The 15358-nt window shown below is 47.9% G+C and overlaps 1 protein-coding gene across 2 annotated transcripts in view; it reads right to left on the bottom strand.

Annotated features, from left to right (window-relative positions):
• nkain2 (sodium/potassium transporting ATPase interacting 2) overlaps positions 1 to 14533 on the bottom strand; it is a gene marked incomplete at both ends in the record, with an annotated part of 77886 nt that extends 63353 nt beyond the window's left edge. For both annotated transcript variants that reach the window (XM_084453775.1, XM_084453776.1), the window contains one exon: positions 14480 to 14533. In XM_084453775.1, the coding sequence (XP_084309901.1) occupies positions 14480 to 14533 (54 nt within the window). The remainder of the gene's footprint in view (positions 1 to 14479) is intronic.
• Positions 14534 to 15358: the final 825 nt, after the last annotated feature.

The following is a 15358-nucleotide window of genomic DNA, read 5'->3' as shown; positions in this document are numbered from 1 at the left end:
CTCTGTATCCCTCCATCCTCTATCCCTCCATCAGTCTATCTCTCCATCCTATCCACCATCCTCTATTCCTTCATCATCTATCCCTTCATCCCCTATCCCTCCGTCCTATCTCTCCATCCTATCTCTCCATTCTCTATTCCTTCATCATCTATCCCTTCATCCCCTATCCCTCCGTCCTGTCCCTCCATCATCTATCCCTTCACCCTATCCCTCCATCATCTATCCCTCTATCCTATCACTCCAACATCTATCCCTCCATCCTATCCCTCCATCAGTCCATCTCTCCATCCTCGATCCTTAATCTATTCTTGATTTAGTTTTTCTTTCTCTCTTGTTTCTTGGTATACTGATGCTGTAACAGTGAAATTTCCCCCCGTGGGTCAATAAAGTACCAGCCTTAAAAAAGCCTATAAAGTACCTACCTCCCTACCTCCCTGGCTCTCCGCTGCCTCTTCAGCACCAGATATTCTCCCGCCACTTCACCTCCCTCTGCCCCGTATCTCCCCCTCACTGCTCCCCCCGCCCAACCCCCGCCAGTCGGATGGTATCTCATCTCTCCTCCTCTGCTCCCCTCCTCTCTCCCTCTCTCAGAGTCAATCAGCCTCTTGTTAGGCTGACAGGGGCTGTCTGCCCGAGGCGGACGGGGCTCAGCGTACCTGGCCAGCGTCAGGCTTCGACTGCGGCACCCTGGAGGTCTGTGGTGTGTGTGTGTGTGTGTGTGTGTGCATGTGGTCGATAGCGTGTGAAATGTAGGCTATTTGTAAACCGAATGTTACCTTTGAAACAGAACTATTTCGCCGACCACACTAGCGCTGTAAGCTCTGTTTACGTTGTACACACATAGTCCTCAGCGGGGCGGTGGTTCACAGTGGTGGTGAGGTCAGCGAAACAGTTCTGTTTCCAAATGTTACTGTTGTTCCAACATTTGGTTTGCAAACAACCTACATTTCGCAGGACGGCCAAAAACTACACATTTTGGCGTTTAACGTCAACTTCCTTTGTAAAGAAAGACGTCAGACGAAAATGTCGATCTAGCTCAATACTTGAGTGATCAGTGAAACTATGGTCTCTATAGATAGATAGATAGATAGATAGATAGATAGATAGATAGATAGATAGATAGATAGATAGATAGATAGATAGATATGATAGATAGATAGAAGTGAACAAGTGTGATGACACATTGTAGAGTTTAGTTCAGAGGCTCAACTCCAAAATAGCACTTTATCAGAAAACTTCCCCAGAAAAGATCCTGTCCGCCGAAGCCCAATCTATGAATATGGAGACAGCTGTCATGCTCTGGACATACAGATGAGGGGTGAAGGCACTCAGGTCAAAGAGCCGCTGGGGAAGAAGAGGAGATGGTGGCAGGAAACAGACACTTCTACTTTATGTACGACAGAAAGAGAGAGAGAGACAGAGAGAGAGAGGGAGAGACAGAGAGAGAGAGAGAGAGAGAGAGAGAGAGAGGGAGAGACAGAGAGAGAGAGACAGAGAGAGAGAGGGAGAGACAGAGAGAGAGAGAGACAGAGAGAGAGAGGGAGAGACAGAGAGAGAGAGAGGGAGAGACAGAGAGAGAGACAGAGAGAGAGACAGAGAGAGAGAGAGAGGGAGAGACAGAGAGAGAGAGAGAGGGAGAGACAGAGAGAGAGAGAGAGATAGAGAGAGACAGACAGAGAGAGAGAGAGAGAGACAGAGAGAGGGAGAGACAGAGAGAGAGTTCAAAAGAACTGGAAGGGAAAATGACGGCAATTAGGGCAAGACCAGAACACAGGATGATAGAGGCGCAGGGAACAAAGATCAAGGCTCCAAGCTTATTAGTGAGCCGGTAACTGTCTTCAGTTCATTTCAGTGATTTTAATTTGATCTCTGTCAAATAATGGATTCAAGCTGAAATTGACTGTGGTCTGGTCTGTGAACTTCTATCTGACAGATGAGTCACACCATCAGACTAACTTTAGGATTGTAATCTTGGGAGGGCATCGGGTTGGAAAGAGCTCATCAGTGAACACTACTCTGGGGGACAACAAAGTTGTTAGGGGAAGAAGAGCGTCAGTGTATGAGAGAAGACGGAAGGCACACACACTAAAGGGCTCTATTTGAAGGTCAGGACCACACTATTCATTGTTATAAAGCTGTATTGTGTCTACGGTTTTATGAGATATCCACCAAGTATTTACAGTATGTAAATAAACATGCATAAGCCCCTAGATGATTTCCTTACATATTGATATAATGATGTTAGAGAAGAGTGAACATCCATACAGTAATTCATTTCACATGAGGGCTAGTACACATACTGGAACACGATGAACAAAAAAAAAAGGTGTCACTGTAGTTCATTGGACAAACAAAAATAAATGATACATCGGCTCATCATGGGGCCTTGGAGAGTAAAAGTGTTTCTGCCTGACAGCCAGGAGAAAAGCTTCACCAGAGAGAGCTGATGATTCTGCTGTTGGGCAGAAGCCAGGCTCGGTAGCCTGGGTATCTCCAGCCCCTGAATTGCACGTCCGCTTTAATTTTCAGGGTCTGGAAAGTCTCATCCAGAGTGATTTCTCGGTTGCAATTCGAACCAGGCCAATCAGCGTCCTTCGAATGCGATGACAGAATTAAACTGCACAATGTGATTGGTTAGGGGATGGACTAATCCCCAAGGACTCTCGCTTCGGAAAACGCCCATCTCAGAAAACGGCTGCAATGAGAGCCTGTTCAGTCTGAATAATGAAGTGAAACGCAATGGCAATTCAGAGTGTCAGGCTACAGACTGGGAAGAGCACAGCTAGAAATGTAATACTGCAACAGGAAGTGTTTGGGCATGCTTTACTGAGGGTGAGTAAGCATTGAGATACTTTAAAAAATGTACATACTGTATTTTACCAGAATAGTTGCCATTATGACAATACTTTGTTGTCCTTTAATACTGTAACAGTGCAATTTGCCCCCGGGGATCAATAAAGTACCTACTACTACTAACAATGTCATACTAATACCACAAGTCTAACCTTCTAGTCTGTTGTGTTTGTCCATATCCGTAATTTATCAAATCTATTCTCTATGGGAACCATCCACCATGTAGATGAGGCGTCCATACAGATTTCAATGCACATAAATTAGTTTTGAAGTACTGACCCAACCCATGAGATACACTGCCAAAAAACATTTTAACACAACTGGGTATTTTTGGAAAGGTATTGTAATGTTTATGAAATTACCCAGGCTTCACCAACAGGTAGAAATTAAATCCTTCCGTTTTGAACACTTCCACTTTACAAACAGCTTTCATCCATTAACTCCGGGCTGCTCCCTCGTTAGCTAAAACTGGACCCGCCAATCCCACGGTTTCCTATACTAAAACTGGTGGTGCCCCCTAGTGGGAGGAATAAACTAAGAAAGAATAATGTCAGGTGAAATGGGAAATATGACCATGTATAATAATATAAGATAACAGCGCGTACACAACAGCACGTACACAACAGTATGGACTGTAAACATTACAGGTATTTTCTCACCTTGCAAAGTCTAATTGTCTTGCGTTTCAGTGAGTATAGTGGCAACCCTTCTGAAGATGGGAGCTCTTACTGGGGCTGTGGAGCACGGGGAGAGGCACCTGACTGATTAGGAAGCAGGCTGGAGCCAGAGCATCATCATCATCATCATCATCATCAACAGCAGTAGCAGTAGCAGCAGGATAATGATACTTCAACCTCAGGATGTGGCACTGAGACTGATGCATACCTCTGTGGAGACGATGAGATGATCCAGACTATGGTTTGACATCAACAATATGAAATTATATATTAGATATATATGTTATATATTAATATATACTATGTATATATGAAGAAAAATATGAAAAATGAACACATGAAGAATGTTTAATATACAGATTTCAAAGTTGGACTCATCGCTCCATGCTTTATGGTCTTGTGTACTGCAATCTCTTCTGCTTGTTGAAAGGTTTCTTAGCTGCAACACACTCTGTGCCCTAAATATCAAAGACTTCTCTCTAGGCTTCTTTGGTGCCAACTGACAAATAACTAGCCAGAGGCTGAGCAAGCACTTCTGATGAACAGTGACCAGTTCATCAGAGGTGGACAGCTTTTTGGGTCATCCATTGCGTTTTCTGTCTTCAGCTTGCCCAGTTTCTACACATTTCTTCATGAATCATGACAGCTCAACACCACATCTTGAAAGTGTTTGGTGGGCTATTAGTCGCTGACTATAGCCTTGTTGATACAAAACTACGATTTTCAAAGTGTGTTAGCTTAGCCATTTACAAACCTCTCGTCGAGGCACCCCAGTATTTTACCATCCAATACACCAGGGATCTGCAACTTGCAGCACCAGAGCCACATGCCTCTCTTTAGACCCTCTACAGTGGCTCCATGGCTTTGACAATAATAATAAAAATCAATTAAAAAAAAATATATATATATATATATATATATATATATATATATTGTGACGGCCCCGCCTACTCCATTTGCCTGTCTAGGTGTGTCGTGTGTGTGTGTGTTCACTGTCTGTTTAGTGTGTCTGTCCTAGCAGGTTCCTGAGGTGGGCGTGGCCGTCATCAGCAGCTACCCTGGCACACCTGGGCCTGGTGTGTCAGGGCTCTACAAGAAGAGCTGGGAGCTCAGTTGCTGCCCTTCCTCCTCCTGGGGACACTGATTGCTTTGTCTTGCTTTGTAGTTTGAACCTGATTTTGCACTACTCAACACTGCACCCATACACTCTGCACTACTCAACACCGCACCCATACACTCTTCACTACTCAACACTGCACCCATACACTCTTCACTACTCAACACTGCACCCATACACTCTTCACTACTCAACACTGCACCCATACACTCTTCACTACTCAACACTGCACCCATACACTCTTCACTACTCAACACTGCACCCATACACTCTTCACCACTCAACACTGCACCCATACACTCTTCACTCACTCAACACTGCACCCATACACTCTTCACTACTCAACACTGCACCCATACACTCTTCACTACTCAACACTGCACCCATACACTCTTCACTACTCAACACTGCACCCATACACTCTTCACTACTCAACACTGCACCCATACACTCACTCACTCATGCGCTCGCTTACCCCACTGATGACTGATGACCGCACATCCCACGTTTGATTTATGTACTTTATGTATTGTTTGAGTTTAGTTAATTAAATCCTATTAATTTGTTAACCCTTAGTTTGGTGTGCGTCCCCCTCCTTTGTCACTGCCAAGATAAATAGCTTTAAACTTTTATTTTCTCCGATTGCCCCTAGTCTTAGACTTTTGCAGTTTGCACGGTGCATGTCCATTGGCCCACGTCTGAGTCTGGTGGGTGATAGACAGATCGTCCCCATCAGTGCTCTGGTTGCCATGGCAGCAGTCCTGACATGGTGGATGTGGAGGCGCTCTGACCGATGGGAGAGCGCTCTTTCAGCGCTGCCATCATCCCGCCACTCAGGAAAATCTTTATGGGGGCCTGAAAAGCTGATATAACTGCCATTATAAACTGTCTCCCCCCATTTCTATCCATCAACCCAGAGCTATCTGTCTCTCAAGTGAATGTTAAGAGAGCATCTCTCTCTCTCTCTCTCTCTCTCTCTCTCTCTCTCTCTCTCTCTCTCTGTCTCTCTTTCTCTCCTTGTTTGTTTGTGAAGACCAGGGTCACGTTGTTGGGCTGGTCATCCTCTGATCTGATTCTGTGTGTGTGTGTGTGTGTGTGTGTGTGTGTGTGTGTGTGTGTGTGTGTGTGTGTGTGTGTGTGTGATTACAGATGAGGTTCCAGAGAGAGCATAGAGTTGTGTCCAGCTACATGCACCTAGCAGGCTGAAACCCTAGACTGTATGTGGCGCATAGATTAGCTCCAGTGTTAACTAGAAAAACCGCATAGCGGCTAAATGCCTCTGCCCAACAATGCAAGTTGCAGTTAACCTAACTAACCCTGACCCTAACTAACTGCTAACCTAACCTAACCCTAACGCTAATGCTAGCTAGCTAACTCTAACTCTAATGCTAACGCTAGCTAGCTAACGCTAGCATTAGTGTTAAAATGATATGTTAACTAGCTAGCATTAGCTAGCTAGCGTTAGCATTATCGTTAGCATTAGCTAGCTAGCATTAGCGTGATGTTACGGTGACCTTGACCTTTGACATTTGAATACCAAAATCTAATCCAATTAATCTAATTAAGTCAAACTGGACATTTTGGCCAAATATGTACAAATTCTGTCAAGCCGTTCTTGAGATCAGCAGGCCAAAAACACCTTTTGTGAGGTCAGTGACCCTTGACCTTTGACCCCCACAATGTAATCAGTTAATCCTGGAGTCCAACTGGAAATTTTACCCAAATATGAACCAATTCCGTTAAGATTTTCTTGAGATATTGTGTTCATCGCTATCGCCTGGCGGAGGCATAAAAACCATATCAGAGCAGAGAGAAGGCGGGGTCTGCTTACTGCAGGGCTGGAACAGTGATGAGGCAGGGTCTGGTTACAGCAAGCCTGGAGAAGAGGGCAGGTGGGTCAGTCAGGAGGACAGGTAAGTCAGTCAGGAGGACAAGTGGGTAAGTCAGGAGGACAGGTAGGTCAGTCAGGACAGGTAGGTCAGTCAGGAGGACAGGTGGGTCAGTCAGGAGGACAAGTAGGTAAGTCAGGAGGACAGGTAGGTCAGTCAGGAGGATAGGTGGGTCAGTCAGGAGGACAGGTAGGTCAGTCAGGACAGGTGAGTCAGTCAGGAGGACAGGTAGGTCAGTCAGGAGGACAGGTGGGTCAGTCAGGAGGACAGGTAGGTCAGTCAGGACAGGTGGGTCAATCAGGACAGGTGGGTCAGTCAGGAGGACAGGTAGGTCAGTCAGGAGGACAGGTAGGTCAGTCAGGACAGGTGGGTCAATCAGGACAGGTGGGTCAGTCAGGAGGACAGGTAGGTCAGTCAGGACAGGTGGGTCAATCAGGACAGGTAGGTCAGTCAGGAGGACAGGTGGGTCAGTCAGGAGGACAGGTAGGTCAGTCAGGACAGGTAGGTCAGTCAGGAGGACAGGTAAGTCAGTCAGGACAGGTAGGTCAGTCAGGAGGACAGGTAGGTCAGTCAGCTCATATGAAACATGATCTGGCTGGCTGGACATTGAGATAAAAATGTTTTTTTTTAAGATTTAAAAGAACATGCACATTCCACTCTGCCTATTAAGCTGGGAGCTGGATCAAAAAATCTTGTAGATAGAGGGAATAGAGTTCCGCACTGCACACCAGGTATCTCCCGTTAAAAGGACTTTATTAGGTGTGCTAGCTTGCAAAAGCTAACCCCACTTGTGATATTATTTATATTCCTTATATTTTTTCCCTATATTTATATTCCTTCCTTCCTTCCTTCCTTCCTTCCTTCCTTCCTTCCTTCCTTCCTTCCTTCCTTCCTTCCTTACTAACTAACTTCGGTCCTACCTTCCTGATATTCAAATAATATTCAGAATGACAATCTTATTCAGGCTGTAAACTCATATTGATACCTTTTGTACTTTTTTGAGCTATTGAACTTATTAGAACTGTATGAGTCATAGCCACGCCACTATCCACACCACAGACTCCACAACACAGCCCCTGAGTAGGCAAGTCACACAAGGTCTTCACCGTTGGGGGCAGGTGGGTGGCCCAAAGAGGGGTACACTGTCCCCAACCGGCTCTGACTCGAGGGTGTGGAGTCTCGCCCCACGCCACTAACCACGCAACGGACCCCACAACTCAGCCCGTGAGTGGGCTAGACACACGAGGTCTTCACTGTTGGGGACAGGTGGGTGGTCCGGAGAGGTTTACACTGTCCCCAACCAGCTCTGACCTGAGGGACCTGAGTCTTGCCACTACCCACGCAACGGAACCCACGACTCATGTCTCTGAGTGGGCTAGAGACACACGGTCTTCACCAGTGGGGGCAGGTAGGTGGCCCAGAGAGGGGTACACTGTCCCCTACTGACTCTGACCTGAGGGGGCGGAGACTCGCCACTATCCACGCCACGGAACCCACAACTCAACCCCTGATTGGGCTAGAGACACACGGTCTACACCGGTCGGGCCAGGTGGGTGGCCCGGAGAGGAGTACACTTTCCATGACCAGCTCCGACCTGAGGGGGCGGAGTCTCGCCACCATGCCACGAACCCAACAACTCAGCCCCTGAGAGGGCTAGAGACACACGGTCTTCACTGGTGAGGGCAGGTGGGTGGCCCGGAGAGGGGTACACTGTCCCCGACTGGCTCTGACCTGAGGGGGCAGAGTCTCGCCACCACGCCACTGTCCAGCCCACAACTTAGCCCCTGAGTGGGCTAGAGACACGCGATGGGTGTCTTCTCCGATGGGTGCATGGAGATTGCCCGGTCCGTAGTAGTACTAGCAGTAGCTGTTACATACCTAGCCCACCTCACATTTTCTCCAGGATATTTACTTTCTACTTTGCAAGTGACATAGATTTCAAGCACATAGGTTCTTCCACAGACTTCCGAAGTCTTATACAGTATATCTAGTCTTATATATATTCTGAAGGCAAATAAAATCATTTTGACGGGAGCTACCTGGCGTGTGGAACTCTATTCTCTCCATGGACAGAGAGGTGAACCCATCACAGCTACGGAGCCAGAGGGAGAGGTCCTCATGAATACAACTGTAGCTACCATGTAAAGGAGGACCTGCTAAGACTGACTGGAAGACAGACCATTATCAGTAGTGTGTGTGTGTGTGTGTGTGTGTGTGTGTGTGTCTTACAGTACACAAGCTGGGCTGCGACAAGCCGGTTCAGTCCAGTTCTAACGTTACCTACTTTATATGTAGACAAGCACTTCGGTTTACAGAGAGCTATGTTGATTCACTGCAGAGTTCTATTCCTTCTCTTACACAATAACACACACACACACACACACACACACACACACTAACACACACACACACACACTTATGCACAGGTATGAAACCAGGAAGCCAGCTCAGTTTGATTCTCTCACCTCTCCCTAGAGAGAATGCGAATGAGAATGGTCTTGTGTGAGCCGATGTGTGTGTGTGTGTGTGTGTGTATGTGTGTGCGTGTGTGTGTGTTATATTACACAGTTGTACCACAGCTGTCAGAGCGAAGCTCCTCGTCTGTGGTGACACCAGGGACCTGGAGTATCACAGACAGGCTCTGCACTGAAGCATTCTGGGCATTCGCGTTGTCAGACACCAGAGAGGGGACGACCGTGTCCCCGACTCCAACCACGTCTATTTTTAGACGGCGAAGCAGAGACCAGAGCTCTCAGAGGAGGCGGACGACGAGGGGGGAAGAGGAGAAGCGGGCATCGCAACTAGTGCAACAATGAATGATGGGAAAACCTTGTTAGCTAGCAACACAATAACAGCAGAACAGAGCAGAGTAGGAAGAGATGAGTCAAACCATAAATACGTCACACAGGGATATCTTGGGTGCAGGCCTCAATTCATAGACACAACTGGGGGTTATCACACAGCTGCCATTGTTTTCCAAACAGTAACCAAGTGCACTGAGTGCAGCTGCGATTAAAGGTTAACACCCAGACTGTCCTCCCAGCATCACCATCCCCAGTTAGACTGTCCTCCCAGTTAGACTGTCCTCCCAGTACCGCCACCCCCAGTTAGACTGTCCTCCCAGTATCACCACCACCAGTTAGACTGTCCTCCCAGTATCACCACCCCCAGTTAGACTGTCCTCCCAGTACCGCCACCACCAGTTAGACTGTCCTCCCAGTATCACCACCCCCAGGTCGATGTCCTCATAGCCTATTATGTTACTGTATCTAACATAGTGTATAAGTAGAATTATATGTTGCTCTATCTAACAGTGTATCACAGTACCGGTTTATTTATCACTGTGCCCCCCATCCTATTCCCAGTTATCCCTCACACACACACATACACACACACACACACACACACACACACACACACATACACAAACACACGCGTATGTGTCCGCTATCCACTGCTCTCTACCCCTCCATCAAGCAGGCCTTCCATAATTACCCTGCGGAGTCCCAGGGATCATCCCCCAGTGAACCCTCGGCCCAGTCCACTCCTCCCTCTGCCCCCCCCCCCCCCATCTCGCTCCTCTGCTGGCCTCAGGCCTCTCTCATACAAGCTCTGCTGCCTCCCACCCGCATCCATCGTTCCCTGGCTGAAGGAGATTGAGAAAGAAGGAGGGGGGTGGGGGTGGAGTTATGTCAACAACTTTTATATTGGAGCACAAAGACATTACCAAACTCCCATATAGCTGTTTGTCTGGCAAAGCTGGACCATTTCAGTAGTTTGTGGCGCCGCCGGAGGACGCGAGTATCCGATCAGTTAAAATACCTGAGGAGGTAAACAACCGGACCTCGCTGCATACCTGACACTGCACCTGCTGTTGCTAAGATACCCTCTCTGCCCGCCCCCCCATCCCCCGTCCGCCACCATACACACACACACACACACACACACACACCTTGTACAGGCACCCACACATACAGGCACCCACACACACATACAGACATGTAACAGGCGCACATGCACGGGCACACACCCGCACACACACACACACCGGGGCGTTTCAGATTTATAGGTCTTGTTAAGCTCTGACTGATTTATGACATTCGTAGAGCCATTCCGTCTCCCTGACTGTCAGGTGTCACTGGCAGCGGGGGCACGGTGATTCATCTGGCTGCTAGCTAGCTATCCTCACATAGGTCTCTCCCTCCCTAGTCACTCAGCCACTGCAGGCAGCGCTCCCATGACTCTCACCCATCATCAGTCTAGCCGTGGATGCTACTACAGTGGGCCTATTAGCTAGCTAACGTTAGTCTAGCCATGGATGCTACTACAGCGGGCCTATAGCTAGCTAATGTTAGTCTAGCCGTGGATGCTACTACAGCGGGCCTATTAGCTAGCTAACGTTAGTCTAGCCGTGGATGCTACTACAGCGGGCCTATAGCTAGCTAACATTAGTCTAGCCGTGGATGCTACTACAGCGGGCCTATAGCTAGCTAACATTAGTCTAGCCGTGGATGCTACTACAGCCGGCCAAGCTAGCTGACATACTGTATTAGTCCATCTTGCATGTCCTCATACAACAGCTGTTAGCGTCTGGGCACCGTCTTCTGGGAATGGCCTTCAGCACAAGCTGAAATTAGATTCCATGGTTCCTGTGGGCCATTTCAGGAGGATGATGTGTCTGAATATCTATCTGAAGAATGTAAATGCTTTAAACTCCCTTGTCATTTGCTTGGTTTCTTGTTTGTTTCTATTCTTTTGCTGCTGTTGTTGTTGTTGTTGTTGTTGTATTTGTTATCATTTATCTTCATAGTGTTATTTACAGTATTTTATCTATCTTTGCCTATCTTTCTTGTGGGCAACTCATTATTTGTATTCCGCTGGTGTAAAAGAAACAAACCCAATGGACTGTCTAAGAATAAATCAAAAGAAGCTTAGTGCGGTTCAGAGCATTGGGTTGGACTTTGTCAGTTGATTTATAGTGTTTGATTCCTCTGTTGTCTTTGTTTGCCCTATGGGTGTACACCATGTAAGCACAGTTACCACTCACTGGTATATAAAAAGCTGAGCTCAAACTACTTTGAGGCCAATTATCTATATAAAGGACCCAGAACTGCAGCCATCTGGTCTGCAGACGCTGTCCAGTTGACAGTGCGCCCCTCCCTGGTTGATTAATAACCATCTAGGTGGGTCAAACCATTAGACACACCAACAGTGGTGTAGTGATGACTGAAGAAATGGGTGTACTATAACAGCAAATATTCTGAAATTGTTTTTTAAATCAGTGGTGGATAAGAGGTGGACATACAGTACTGTGTGTTTGTTGATGAAGAAGTGAGTACTGTATACTGTGTCTGCTGATAAAGAGGTGGGTTTTCTGTGTGTTCCCGTATACCTTGGACTACACTACAGAAAACGCTGGACTGTCACACTCTGGTCAGTAGATAGCCCAGTGGTCAAAGTGTCTGACCAGTGAAAGATTGCAGGTTCAAGGCCGGGCCAGGCCACATTGCCTTCTGTTGTGCTCTTGAGCAAGGTACTACTTAACCCCAACACTAGCACAAAACATTAGAACATATCACTTTGGGTAAAAGTGTCTGCTATTACTGTCTTGCAGTATTCGCCTACAGTTTGAGGCAAGAGTATGGTGATAAATCAAAGCATTCATGATACTGCCAAGTTATACAAAAATACTAGACAGCTTGTTCTATTGTTCTTGTCAAAGTGTATTTGAATTATGTGTTGTAATTATACAGATGGTGCTTCTCTGTGTAGGCCTATTTCTTACTTGGCTACAGGAACACACATCAAGTGATTTGTTAGACAGTTTATGAGTTGTGAGAGTGGTCACAGAGGCTTGAGTCGGGAGTTTGCGGTATGAAGTACTATTAAAGGCATGGATGATTTAATAAGCCTAATGTGGCACTCCTATTGACTTGACATGCTTTACTGGGAGCCAATTAGAGAACAGACCCAAAAGTCATTCCAAAAATACAGCTGCTTGCCCGGAGCAGAGTTCACAGAGATGTGTCTGTGGCTGAATCTGTGTGATTGTGTCTGTGATTGTGTATCTATGGCCGGATAGTGCTCTGGTTCTGTTTGTCCGTGGCTGAGTGTGTATCTGGCTGGACTGGGTCTTTGGCTGGGACTGACACTGCTGTGTCTGTGGTGTGCTCGTTCTCATGGTGTGTCTGCTGTATGTGGTGTGGTCTGTGTCTATGTCTGTAGATGGGACTATGGTTGAGGCTGTGGTTACGATACGATATTGATCCCCGGGTTTGGAAATTTGGTTGTCACACAGCACAGGCAGGAAAGAGTAAATTAAACATACAGGACATGGCAGAACAAGTGTCTCAATCCTCTTAAAGGATCTGTGCTATAATAAATGGTAGCTTCTGAATCTAAAATAGTAAAATATGCATGGCATGAACATCAGTCAGTATTAAAGGTGCAAGTGCAAGTAGAGGGAGGCAGAGGGGGGGAGGGTTGGTTCTGGGGCTGTGAGACTGGGTCCTTGTCTGTTCCCGTGCTTTTGTGTCTGTGTCCGTCTGCCTCAGTGTCCCTGTCTGCGTCTGTGTGTCTACGAGGGGCCCAGGCCCGGCCCCTCACAGCAAGGGGCCATCTGAGCCGGGCTGGGCTGCTGTCAGGAGAGGGTGATTCATCATGTGACACCAGCTGGCGTGTGCGTGGGGGGGGGGGGGGGGGGGGGGGGTGGCAGTGACAGCGAGTGAGCCAAGGTAGGCCGCCTCGTCACGGCGACACCCCTGTGGGGCGGTCGGGGCGGCCGCTGGCACGGAGAGCGGCACGGTACGTCATCGGAGGCCTCAGAGTTCCCATCAAACGCATGATGACTGACTGACTCAGCGGTGGGTGATGTACATTCCGCCGCGGTGAGCTCGCTGACTGATAGCAGCGATTATGTAAAGACTGAGGCCTGAGCTGACCTACAGCAGGTGTCTGACAGCCGAGACCGGAGCACAATAGGCAGAAGCGAGACAACAAGCTTAATTACTAGGTTACCACCTTGATTTTTACTCATTCTTTGGCCTTTGGAATAGGGTGACTGTTTGTAATCAAATAGGGTGACTGTAATCAAATAGGGTGACTGTTTGTAATCAAATAGGGTGACTGTTTGTAATTGACTGTTTATAATCAAAGCATATTATGCCTATAAAGAATATAGCCTATAGGAAAAAATGTGGCTACAGTAGGCTACCCGTCATCTCCCGTGGCGGTGATGGAGCGGAGTGGGACGGAGAGGCGACAGCATCAGTTCCACTACATTTGACTCGCTGATGAGCACACGGGGCTACCGCGTCTCGTTTCACACAACACCGGGCCGACTCTTTAACAACCCACGACTCGAGGGCATGACGCTACAGCTAATTGCGTCGAGAAACGCAAACACAGCCCACACAGCCGGTACCACGGGCCCGGCTCCCGCCTCCTCCTCCTCCTCCTCCTCCTCCCCGCCCTGGCTGGCACCAGCCCGTGCCACAGCTGGTGAGGAGCCTCTGGCGCGTGCAGAGGGAGGGAAAGAGAGAGAGAGAGAGAGAGAGAGAGAGAGAAAGAGAAAGAGAAAGAGAGAGAGAGAGAGAGAGAGAGAGAGAGAGAGAGAGAGAGAGAGAGAGAGAGAGAGAGAGAGAGAGAGAGAGAGAGAGAGAGAGAGAGAGAGAGAGAGAGAGAACCGGTAGGAGCAGCTGGCCTTGGCGCGCGCCCCTTTGTGTGTAGGCTGGCTCATTCAGAGCGCCCCGTGATGATGTTGTTTCTATGGGAGAGAACCCCCGCTTCTGCTTCATAGATAAACGTTTCCCTCGCACGGGACGGCACTACACTGACCCATTAAATTAGCGCAAAACTCCATCGTCGCTTTATATCCATCGCCGTTGCTATAAAGATGCCCATCCATCATCCAGCATTATAAATCATCAACATAGTAAACTTACCAACTGCATGCCGCATATGAAGGCGAGCGTGCACCGGCCGCTGCAACAACCCATGGTGTCGACTGGTCCACGGGCAGCTGTCCGCTCCACGTGGATCGCTGGAACTCACAACTCCGCGAGTCTCTCCGCCGGTGGCCGGGCAGGGGCGATGGCGGCTCGGACGCTGGACCGGCGACCGCGGCGCGCTTCTCCAGAGAGTCTCGGCTACTTCCAACACAGGCGGGTTACTACTGCCATAGCCACGAGTTTCTCTTCTTATAGTTTCTCTAAATTATAGCCTACGGGATTAGGCTGCAAATAACAACAGTATCCAAGCAAAACATGCAGAAGAGGAAACTGATTGGTTCAACAATTCGTTAATCCTATTTGCTATCTCAACCGATAGAGGGGTAGTCGGGATAGCATGTCCAGCTGTTCAGCATTTAGACAGTCCGTCCGTTCTTAATTGGCAGCATTATCTTGCACATAGGAATGGATCTTTAGAGAATAGCACACGGATCACAATATCAGGCAGGCTCGTTAGGCGACACAGAGCGTATCCCGAACACTTATATCATCGCGGTGCTAGAAGAATATCAGTGTCTCCCTGATGTGGTCCTCGGCGTGAGAAACAATGCGACCGATGTTGTTTACGGAGATAGATGGGACTGCGTTCCTCGCTCCTCCCTCTGCCCGTGGGCTCTGATCCCTCGAAGAAACGGAACTAAACCCCCGTTATTACCCAGTATCCTCTGAGGATAATTATCAAAGACTACCACTGCAGCATCCAAAATATTCACTATGCGCGCCGCATATTTTATCTAGCCTTATTCCATAGCTTCGTCTGAAAAAGAGAGCGGACCGCCGCAGATTGAATTCTCCTAGTTCTTGTCTGAAACT

The sequence above is a fragment of the Borostomias antarcticus genome, assembly GCF_949987555.1.
Source record: "Borostomias antarcticus genome assembly, chromosome: 19".
NCBI lineage: Eukaryota > Metazoa > Chordata > Actinopteri > Stomiiformes > Stomiidae > Borostomias > Borostomias antarcticus.
This window is presented reverse-complemented; position numbering and strand designations above follow the sequence as displayed.